Source organism: Mangifera indica, chromosome 17, assembly GCF_011075055.1.
Source record: "Mangifera indica cultivar Alphonso chromosome 17, CATAS_Mindica_2.1, whole genome shotgun sequence".
Classification (NCBI taxonomy): Eukaryota; Viridiplantae; Streptophyta; class Magnoliopsida; order Sapindales; family Anacardiaceae; genus Mangifera; species Mangifera indica.
In genome coordinates, this window is record NC_058153.1 from 10,827,053 (window position 1) to 10,839,240 (window position 12,188).

Here is a 12,188-nt window from a genome sequence, read left to right on the forward strand (position 1 = left end):
TCATGTTATCAAGTCATATTTATGTCATGTCAATTCGAGTTTTGGATTAAAGATCCTAAATCTTAACCCGACCTAAAATAAAATCATATTAAAATTTTTCAACCCTAAACCAAACCAAAATATTTTTTGGTTGACCTGACCCAATCCGAAGTAATCCAAACATATAATAAGTAAAGTCGTATCAAAACAAAACATATAACAATGTGATTTCTTACAAAACAACAAACTTTTTCAAATGTCAAGAAACAACACGATTTGTTATAAAACAACACATGAAAAGATATTTTGACACAAAACGACATTTCAGCAAGACAAAATTGCCCTATTTTAAGTTAATACTAATAATTTGTCTACTGTTTATTGTCTCTTTACACGATCAATTTTAAGGATAAAAGCATAATATCATAATCAAAAACCTAAATAAGTCTACAACTTCAATTTCGAAAAAATGCAATTGATAACTAATTAGATTAACAACTATTTATTAAATATTTAAGAAATTTAATTTTCATTTTATATAATGAATGCGACTATTAAAAATATTAAATCTATTAACAAATATATAAATATAATATACCAAATAGAATAACTTCAATTCAATAGTACTTATAACATACCAACAAAAAAAATAAATTATAAATAGTTTTTTATAGGTCTATCAACCAGAGTTGTTAAATTAAAATATGAATATTTTTAGTAGAAGAGGACAATATTCTTACAAAAGGCCTAAGACTAGCTCATTTAAATAGATATCCAAAATTTATCGAAAACAAAGTGTATATCGAGCTAACTTGTATAATGTTTTAGAAAGTCGTGAATGAGTGATGTAGGTTTGGTGCTTGGTTATCTAATGTCAATTTCTTTGTTAATTTGAATTAAAAAATATAGATTACGTGGATTGAAACACTGTTTATTAAATAAAAAAATAAAAGATATTGGGGATTTTTTTTTGTTATTATGTTATGTAATATTTTGTTTAAAATCTTCAAGTTAATTTAAGATAATTTCATATCAATTCGAATTCGATTTGATTTTTTAAAAATCAATCCTAATCCTATCTAAATATTTTTATTGTGAAAAATTATAAACCTAACCCAATTTTTTTTCATATCAGTGTTTGTTTATTTATTTATTTTTATTAAGAATGACAAAAAAATATAAAATCAAAAATCAAAACATAAAATTATTAGTTTTGGTCAAACACCAAGTCTTGACTGACCAACTAATCAATCAGTTTGTATTTGGAGATATTTATTCTAAAATAATTAAAAATTGGTCTATAATATTATAAATTATAATTATAAAATCTAGAGATTTTCTAATAATTTAAATATTAGAATAATTAAGAACTTTATCATGCAAGTAGGTCAATTATAATTAGGGAATGACAACGTCTCCCTAATTATAATTGTAATGTAATTAGAGATAATATGGAATCTACATCATTTAGTTATAATTATATAATTAATTAAGTAAAAAGTCGGCTTTAATTTTATAATAATTTTGTTAATTACCGTTTGTACGATGTCGTTTTACACTCTCTACTCTCTTCAATCAAGAGGGTAATTTTATTTTGTTTTCGCTTTTTCCACTATTGACTAATGATCTATTAACGAAAGGTGTTAATAACAGTGGTTTCAAATTTGTTCCTGGAAACTAAGCCTAGATAAAATCCAAACTGATGTGATCTTAAAAATTAACTCAATTCGAATTAAATTTAAGTTAAGAGATTCGATTTATTTTTTAAATCTAATCAAATTTAAGTTAAGAGATGTTTGATTCAAATTTATAGCTCAAACCAATAATTCAAATTCTTGGCTTAAATCAGTTTAAATTTATAGTTCGAATCAATAGTTCAGTTCAGCTCGAATTTATGGCTAAAATCAATAATTTTAAATATTATTTAGATAAAATAATGTCATTCTATTTATAAACCATGAACTTAAACCATAAATCTTAGTTATAATTCATACCATGATCGAGTCAAACTGAGCTACAAATTTAAACAATTTATTCGAAATATAAAATTTAGTCAAACTCAAATCGAACTAAGTTAAACTATCAAGCCGAACCTAATTTTAGCTCAATGAACTTGAGCCAAACTTCAGGCAGATCAGTTTTTATTCGAGCTAAGGGGTTTTTAGACTCAACCTAGTTCATATCCACCCCAACTTGAAACATTGAGGAGAAATTGATTACAAACTCGAAAACTTTTTATTTGGACTATGTTTTCAAAACTTAAAGGGTTTGTTAGTAGTTTTTAGTTACCTTAAATTCATAAATTATCATGTTGAGTTAAAAACAAATAAAGTGAAAGCCACTAGTGTATGTTAAAAAAAAACAATTTTATATATTCATATTTTTTTATATAATTTTGATATATAAATTATGTATCATTATATGATTAAATATTATTTTAATTTTAATTTAATTATTTAATTAAAAAATATTAAATTATTTATATACTTAAATTATATATTAAAAATATATATACATAATTTTATTATATAAAAATTGGAGTAATGTGTTAACTTTCCAATGTTTTAAGCAAATTGAACAGGTCTACTTGCCCTTACCAACTTTTATAAAAGCCCTCCGTTGTTGTTGGAAGATAAGGTTTCTTTTTTAAGCATGTAATTATAAAACATTTATTATTATTATTAAGGCTTGGATATGTCAGTAATCTTTTGTGCATGGACGGTGGGTATAAATAAATATACAAATATTAAAGTGTTATTATATAATTAAATATTTTTTATTAATAAAAAAATTATTCAATTATATAATAACATGACAAGTCAACTTTTATATCTATATTTGTACCAGGGTAAATTAAACTATTGAGTCCGAACAAGAATTAACTCAAGTTCAACACTAATTCAAAAAGTTTAGCTCAATCTCACACGAGTTGGCAATACGATCATCGAAAAAGCTATCAAAAAATGTTGAGGAAAAAAAAGAAAAATTGCTAAAGAAAAATTTGAAGAAAGAGAAAAACTATTAAAACTAAAGAAAAAAGTAATATAAAATGAGAAGTTGTCAAAGAAGATAACTTACTAGAGACTCGTTTGATTCGAGTTGCTACAATTTGAACTCTAACTTGTTCAGAGCAAACACCAAACTAATTTTAAGCTAATTTGATTTAAATCAACTCTATTTATATTTATTATTAATGCACAAAATATTGCTCTTAAAATATAGTATTAAGACTTTTAAAATTTAGTTACCCCAAATATTTAGTCCTCATAAATGGTATAATAATTTTATTTTACAAAATTATTCATTTATTGATTTATTTTTCTCTAGAATGATAGATAAATAAATAAATGAAAATTCAAAACATAAAATTATTAGTCCTGGTCAAACACCAACCCTTGATTGACCAACTAATGAATTAGCCTGTATTTGAAGCAATTTATCCTAAAATAATTAAAAATTGGTATATAGTATTATAATTATAAAATCTAGAAGTTTTCTTAAAGATAATGCAATTGGGAATTTCTAATAATTAAGAACCCTGTCATATGATTAGGTCAATATAATTAGGGAAGTGACAAAGTCTCCACTTATATATAAATCTCCACTATGGATTTTCACTATCTCTAAATAATAATGGCTCCATGCACTACTAAGTGGTGTATTTCTCTATTTTAATTATGCTTTTTTTTTTTAATTTTAAAATAATATGATTATCATTGCACTTGAAAGAATTGTAAAATAGTAAAATTGCTTAAATTTAAAAAAAAAAATACATGTTGACTTTAGAATAAATAATTAAATTTTTTAAATGGGTTTTATTCATATTGACATCATCATAACTTCATTATAATAGTCTATTTGAATTGATCTAACAATTGAATTATAACATGATATAATTTATCATTTTCTTTAATTTTATCTCAAGTCGACTTAGTTTGATCATTGAAACAAGTTTTAACTTAAACTCATAGTGGATTGATTAAAGATAAACTTTAAACCATTTGACTCCATGATAGAAATTATAACTATTAACAAATTCTAATTAAAATATAATTAAATGCTAAAAGAATTGAATTTTTATTTTTAAGATCATAAATTACAAGTCGAGTATTATACTTGAGGTAAGATAAGCTTGAGTGGCTTGAGTATTATACTCGAATTGTTGTTGCTTAGCTTTGTAAGTTTGCAAACTCACTGCTCAATTAAAATATAATATTATAAACATTTAAAGTTTTAAAATTTTACATTTACACCCCTAAAATCTTAGATTTTGACTTTGAATATAAAGATAATTGATTAATATATAAGTTAAACATTTTAATTATAATTTTTTCAGTCGTACTCAAGTCTTCACTTTTACTCTCGAGTTTGAGCCTTGTGTTTACTCTATACAGTCGAATAATATCAACTTGACTCTTTTACACTTCTAAACATAAAATTTTGTGAATCACACTCAAAAAGTTAATTATTATGATTTGAGAATTGAGAGTTCAAAGTTATTAAATCTCGTACTAAAAGTTCATTTATTCTGATATATGATCCTAATTTTATACTTTATATTTGTGATCGAAAGCAAGGATAATTTCTATAGAATCGCTTAAATATCTTTCTAAGTAATTAATTGTACAAACAAACGAAAGCAATTTGAGTGTTTTTTTTTTTGTTGGAAAAAATAAAAATAAAATTATAAAATTCCTACTTAAGTATTTCCTACAAATTACAAAAATACTTAAAATTTTATTCTGATATCACCAAGCTTACTTTTTCAAACAATATAAAATTCAATAAAAGAATATATGAAAGGTAGGTAACTTGGGTGAGTCCAAGAAGACAATAAAATAATAGCTTAAAAGACTTATTCCTACGCAAATTTTAATACGTTCTCAAAGTCATATCTATGAGATTTGAAAAACTCAAAATCTCATTTATAAATCAACTGTTATTAAAATTTTTTATTAGTGATAAGGGTAAAATTATTATTTTACTAATAATTTCAAGGCCAAAGGACTATTTCCCACCCAAAGTATCTTTTATTTTAAGTTTTCATCTCTTAACTATGAAAATCTCAAACACCCACTCATAGAGGGTTAAGTCTATTAATTTCAAAGGCAAAATCAGCTTTTCATTTGTAATATTAAAAATAAATTAAAATTTAATCTCTTTCCCTCCCCCCAAACCTTAAAAACTAAAAGTTTACCCTTAGACTAAGTTTAAAAAAAATGACATTTCCCCCCTAAGGTTTAGTTTTCAATTCTCGACGCCAAATCCAACACTATTACCAGTGACGAAGATTCTTTATAATATATCACTATGCTCCAACAGTCTCTTTCCTCTCTTTTGGAACGTCAACTAATGAAGAGCTTCGTTTGGGAAGGCAATCTCCCCAACTTCATTCGACACCAATCATACATCTAGAGAAGGGGAGAGAGATCACTAGAGCATGATGATACGTTGGAGAATCTTTATCGTCGACAATGACGTCGGATTTGGTGCTGGAAATTGAAAATTAAACCTTAAGGAGGAAATGTCATTTTTTAAAACTTGACTTATGGGAAAAATGGTTAGTTTTTAAGGTTTTTTTTTTGGGGAGGGGGGGATTTAAATAAAATTTTAAGGAGTTAGGGTTATATTAATTTTAATCGTTTATAGATAGGTAAATGAAAATTTTAAAGTTAAAGGGTGGAACTTGAAATAAGAGGATACTTTGGGTGGAAAAAAGTCTTTTGGCCTTATATTAAAAAAATATATAATTTATTAAATTTTCTCCCTAGGTTTTAAAAATTAACAACTTCACCACTCCCTAAAATTTTCTAAATTTCAAAAGTAACATTTTTCCCTCAAAACCTAGAGTTTATTTTTTAGATGTTTTCCTATCACCATCGCTGACTATTGGTGACAACACTTCAACCCACCATTTTTGATGAAGAAGACATGTCGATTCGTCTAAATCAATGAAGATAAGTGTCATCAATGATTCTTTTGGAATTAACAAGGATGCTCGTCTTCGTCAATTCTTTTAAAATAGACGAAGAGAAGTCCTCATCGCATCTCTTGAAAGAGTTGTAGAGATGAAGGTGGTTGGAGATTCATGAGTTCAAGCTTCATCTCCAGTAGTCAAAGAGCATCTGAAAAATAAACCCTAGATTTTTTTTGAAGGGGGGAATGTTACTTTTAAAAATTATAAAACTTCAGGTAAGAATAAAGTTTTAGTTTTTAAAACTTTAAGGGAAAAACATAATGAATTTTATTTTATTTTTAATATTATTGATAAAATGATAATTTTATTTTTATCTTTAATAAAAAATTTTAATATCAATTGACTCATAAGTGAGATTTTAAATCTTTTAAATCTCATAGCTATAACTTTGAAAATACATCAAAATTTGGGTGGGAATAAATCTAGTAGCCTAAAATAATTATACAAGGGAATGAAGGAGCACCGCCCAACACCTAATAAGGCAAGCCAAGCAACAGTCGTAGGTCCCACCGGACACGCCGGTTTTCCTGAATTAGTCTCTATCGATCAACTACCGGCTTACATCAGTTACAACCGGTTCTTCCGGTAGTCCAGTATGAGTAGAACTATTATTTATTATTATTTTTATTCTCAAGCACACAGTTTTCTACTTCAATCCAACGGCTAATACCTTTTCGCAGGCCCCATGTTCTCTTCGTGACAAAAGAACCTCTCACTTTTTAATTTAATTTAATTTATTCCCATCCAAGTTTTAGTGTAAACCCAAACTCTCTTATGTTAACTTTTAAAAATTTAAATATATATCATTTTATTAAAATTATATGTTATAATTAAATATAAAACTATCATTTATCAAAAAATATTTAACAAATTAAAATTTTATCTTATTTTTTTCTAATTTAAAAAAATAACATTTTTTTCAAAACATAAGTTTTGAAAAGTTACCATTTCCCTTATAACACTTGAAACTCAAAAACCAACCTATTTTCTAGCTATGAAATCTACTTTGACTGCTTTCGTTGAATTCGAAGGCCTTTCTCTTATGCTCTCTATCACTCCCGATGATAGAATGACCAATAGAATCAATTGAATCTCAACAAATCTCGTTTGCCTTAGCTTATCTAGATCCTTGAATCAGCTCTAGATCTCATTCATTATGATAGAACATCAAATGAAAACGATTCTCTCGACACCGATCATTGGTCATATAAAGATGAATCGCCTTTGTCCAGCCTGAAAAGACAAAGATGACGAATCATCTTCGTCTCTTCATTCGACGAAAGTAGTCGTTAATCTTCGTGCATCGATAAAGAAAAAGATGGTACGATTTTGTGCCATAGTGGATTTCATTGTCGAAAAATTGGTTGGTTTTTGAGTTTAAGGTTTCATGGGAAAAATGATAACTTTTCAAAACTTAGGTTTTGGGAAAACTATTATTTTTTAAAACTAAGGGACGAAAATGAGATAAAATTTTAGTTTGTTAATTTTTTTTTATAAATGATGATTTTACCCTTAATTCTAACAGATAATTTTGACATAATTATAAGTATTTAAGTTTTCAAAAGCTAACGAATAAGAGTTTAGGTCTACATGAAACCTTGGGTGGAAATAAGTCTTTTGGCCATGATGTAATTTGTAATTATAATGTATTTAAAATATTTTAAAACCTTGTTATGTACCCAACCAAAATAATAATTAATAAATATTTTTTGGTTAGAGGTGTCGGTGTGATGAAAGGGTCGATTTGAAATCGACTTAAGTTCAAAAAAGTTAACTCAAAATTGATCTTTGCTTGTTTTGACTAGTGAATGCTATTTTTGAAGAAGAAGCAAAATAAAAATTATAATAATTAGGGATAGATACAAGTTGAGTCAATACAAGCTAAGACCCAGTTTGAGATTTTACTCAAGTACAAAACGATCAACTTTAACTTGAGGTTAACTCATTCTACTGATGGATAGTATCACCGAAGAAGAGGTAAAAAGAAAAGTCATAAAAAAAGAAAAAATATATAAAAATCATTAAAGAAGAAAACGATCGTTGAAAAAAAATAATTTGTATCTAGAAAAAATTATCAAAAAATTAAAAAAAATATATTGAAGATAAAATGAATAACCAATGAGCCAAAGTCCAACAGTATAACATTGATGAGACGTTAATCTTAAATTGAATCGTTATTCAAGTTTGTTTTAATTAAGATTGTGCCTACTTTTTATTATAATGGTACTAGAAAACCTTTCTGAATAATTTTAGGGCCAAAGGACTATTTCCCACCTAAGGTATGATAATTTCTCAAAGTTCTCCTGTTAATTTTTAAAATATCATTTACCAACCTATGATCAGTTAAAATTAACGGAACTCTAACCTCTGAAAATTTTATCTCACTTTCCCAATTAAAAGTTTAAAAACTAACATTTTCTTTCCCAAGCCAAGTTTAAAAAAATCACATTGCCCCCTAGGGTTTAGTTTCAAAATTCGATCACCTTTTTCGATGGCATCGTCAGTCGTCTCTCCCTCTTGGTGGCTCCCATCCTCCGATGAGCTACCTCACCTCTACCCCAACTCCTCTGAAGTCCAAAAAGTCATTTAGGAAGATGAATCATCTTCCCAAAAGACGAAGACGAGATTGATCGATCTAGTCTTTGTCATCTAGGAAGACAATCGTCTTCTTGAACGAAGACAAGACGTCTTCCCAGAGAAAGACAAGTCGTTTCGTCTTTGTTTGGGAAGATGATTCCTCTTCCTAGACGACGGTTTTGGACTTTAGAGTGGTTGAAGTGGAAGAGAGGTCGCACGTTGGAGGATGGGGAGCCATCGGGAGAGAGAGACAGTCAACGATGGCACCTGAGAGATAATTGGATTTTGAAACTAAACCTTAAGGGAGAAATGTGACTTTTTCAAACTTGATTTAGAGAAGAAAAGTTAGTTTTTAAACTTTTAGTAGGGAAAATGAAATCATATTTAAGTTTATTTTTAATATTAAATATAAAATAACTATTTTACCTCTAAAATTAATAGATTTAAATGGTCATGGATGGATAAATGATATTTTTAAAGTTAACATAGAAAACTTTAAAAAATCAATATCCCTTGGGTGGGAAGTAGTCTTTGGCCTAATTTTAGCGTGGAATTTTTCAAAATATGAAAAGTCAAACAAGGACCCCTAGAGTAAAATATTTTCACACACGAAACTAAACACTTTTAACAGTCAAACTCTAATACAACCCAAAAAAGCCAAAACCGTAGTTAATTACGTTACTTCTTATCTGTCTAGAACTTCAATGAACTAATAATTCTACGAGGAGTAAATAGTAATATAATTAGCTATTATTCATAAAAAATTAAAAATTAAAAATTTATTTCTACTCTGTGTCCTCCAATCTGGCCGTCCTGTTACGCGTCTACTTGTCGCCTTCTTTGTAGGTTATCATTATATATGACCTAGCATATCCTTTGCATTCTCTCAGCAGGTGCAGTCCCTTGATTTTCTCTGCATCTGTGCTTTTCAATCTCTCAAAAAACACCCATCTTTTCTTTTTCATTTTTTCTGTTCATTACAATTTCAACTCTAGTTCTTCTAAAAACGGAATCGTCTTGCTAAATTCTGATTAGAATGCCGTCGTTAGAGGAGGAATTGTTCCCCTCGACGCCCGGGAAGTTTAAGATCGATAGGGGTTACTCGATAAACCGCCAGTTTCATCGGTGTTTCGCTTCCACGAGTACTTTGTTCTTGTGGGCGCTGTTTCTGGTGGCTTTAACGGCGTCGTATTTGAGTTTTCAGAGTTTTGTGGATTCCGGTAGCCGGTATTTCTCGTCCTCGTGGGGAGGGATACAGTTGGAGAAACAAGTGAGGAACTCTGCTCAGATCCATCGGTCCGGTGGGATGTCAGTGCTGGTTACCGGTTCAGCCGGTTTCGTTGGTACACACGTGGCGTTGGCTTTGAAAAGACGCGGAGACGGCGTTGTTGGACTTGACAATTTCAATAGCTATTATGACCCTTCGTTAAAGAAAGCGCGTAAAGCTCTGCTAAACAGCCATGGCATTTTCGTAATCGAAGGCGATGTCAATGACTCAAAACTCTTGGCTAAGCTCTTTAACACCGTGGCTTTTACGCACGTGATGCATTTGGCGGCTCAAGCCGGCGTTAGATACGCCATGGAGAATCCCCACTCATACGTTCATAGCAACATCGCGGCACTCGTCACGCTGCTCGAGGCTTGTAAATCAGCCAATCCTCAGCCGTCCATTGTTTGGGCTTCATCCAGCTCAGTCTACGGTTTAAACGATAAAGTCCCCTTCTCCGAAACTGATCGGACGGACCAGCCTGCGAGTCTGTATGCGGCAACGAAAAAGGCGGGTGAAGAAATTACCCACACTTATAACCACATTTACGGACTCTCAATTACCGGGTTAAGATTTTTCACCGTGTACGGTCCATGGGGCCGACCCGATATGGCCTATTTCTCGTTCACGAAAAATATCCTTCAAGGCAAACCCATCACGGTATATCGAGGGAAAAACCAGGTGGATTTGGCACGAGATTTTACTTACATTGACGATGTAGTGAAAGGTTGTTTGGGGTCGTTGGACACTTCGGGTAAGAGTACCGGGTCTGGAGGTAAGAAACGGGGACCCGCACCGTACAGAATCTTTAATTTGGGTAATACGTCACCGGTTACCGTACCCAAGCTTGTAAAGATGCTGGAAAGGCATTTGAAGATGAAAGCAAAGAAAAATATAATCGAGATGCCCGGAAACGGCGACGTTCCATTCACTCATGCGAATATAAGTTCGGCCCAGAAGGCGTTCGGGTATAAACCGACAACCGATTTACAAACCGGGTTGAAGAAGTTTGTTAGATGGTATCTTCAATATTACGGCTACAATCACGGCAAACATGTAAATTAAAATTTTATTTTGAAGTTTTTAGAAGCTTTTTTTAAAGAAAAGAAAAAATGGGAAAGAAAATCTATAAAGAAAAATAAAAAAACACATTATTCGTTTCTTCAGGGAGTGGTGAAATGTAATGTCATGCTTCCCTTTGGTAGGGTTTTTTTTTTTTTTTTGTAATATTTTTTTTGTTTTTATATCTTTTTCTTTTGTGTAAGTAAAGATAAAGCTTCAAACTGATTTGGCCCAACGCTAACTTTTTTAGCTTTCAAGGCTCTCAATTTTCTTACTTTTAATTATGAATACACATTTTTTGGATAATAAAACAAATAGTTTTATTTACATTATATTAATAAATATTATTTTATTTTTAATTTAAAATTATTTATTATTTAATGATTGCTTCATTATTCAAATTTTTCTTGTGCTGGACCAATGAGAATGTGCCACTCACTATTCATGTTTTTGTTTGCCGTCATGATTGGTAAGATTGAAATTCAATCATATGCTATGTATAGTATAGAATTACACATCACATTGAAATTCAAATGAGATATTTATTTTTAATATATAAATATATTATTTATGTTATTATATAATTATATATTATTTTATTATTAATTTTAAATTATTTAATTATATAATAATATATATTTATTTGTATATTTAAAATATGTAAGTATAATTTTATTGAATTTAAATTACTCATTTTATAGTTAAATGTCGATTCAAATCGAGTTTAAACAATGATCGATTTGAATCTGTAATATAACTACATAATTTTGTCAAAGAATTGTGACAAATTGAATTAAAATTTAACTGAAACATTCACTCTAATTTAATATATTTGAACTAGATATGAATTCAAGTCTAAATTAATTCAAATTGAATCAATCTTTTTTTTTTTTTAAATTGAAATTATTTTTTAATAATTCATTAATTATTACAAAATCAATGAAAATTTTTTTTAATGTTTAGTAAATAAATACTTTATTTTTGTTATTATTAATATTATTTTAAAATATTGTAATGATGAAAGAGCACTTTTGGGTGGATTGATAAGAATAAGATAGAAGAGGGCCAACACTTGTTACCTTTTTGAAAGAAAGAAAGTGGCGTAAGACAGCTCAGCTTGAAAACGACAGCGCAGAGAGTCGTGAATATGGTTGGTATGGGGACCCACCGTTCCGTGACGGAACGTGGATAAAGTCAAGCAGTAGCCGTTAGATTTGATGAAAACTTTTGGTCAATAAGATCTTGTGATCCAGGCTGTAAAGTTGCGATAATGCTTGGGAGGATATATGATCTTGCGCTTTGCTTGCCGACAATAAGGCTCTCTAG

At 29.1% G+C, this 12,188-nt stretch overlaps 1 protein-coding gene across 1 annotated transcript; it reads left to right on the top strand.

The window, feature by feature from the left end:
• The first annotated feature begins 9,402 nt into the window (after positions 1–9,402).
• Positions 9,403–11,111, top strand: LOC123200954 (UDP-glucuronate 4-epimerase 1-like). Its single transcript, XM_044616377.1, has one exon. It carries the CDS (start codon positions 9,570–9,572, stop codon positions 10,863–10,865), a length of 1,296 nt encoding a protein of 431 aa, XP_044472312.1. The 5' UTR covers positions 9,403–9,569; the 3' UTR covers positions 10,866–11,111.
• The last annotated feature ends 1,077 nt before the right edge of the window (positions 11,112–12,188 follow it).

Excerpts from the sequence above, each read along its gene's own strand:
- LOC123200954 (XM_044616377.1), top strand. The coding sequence starts at position 9,570 with ATGCCGTCGTTAGAGGAGGAATTGTTCCCCTCGACGCCCGGGAAGTTT.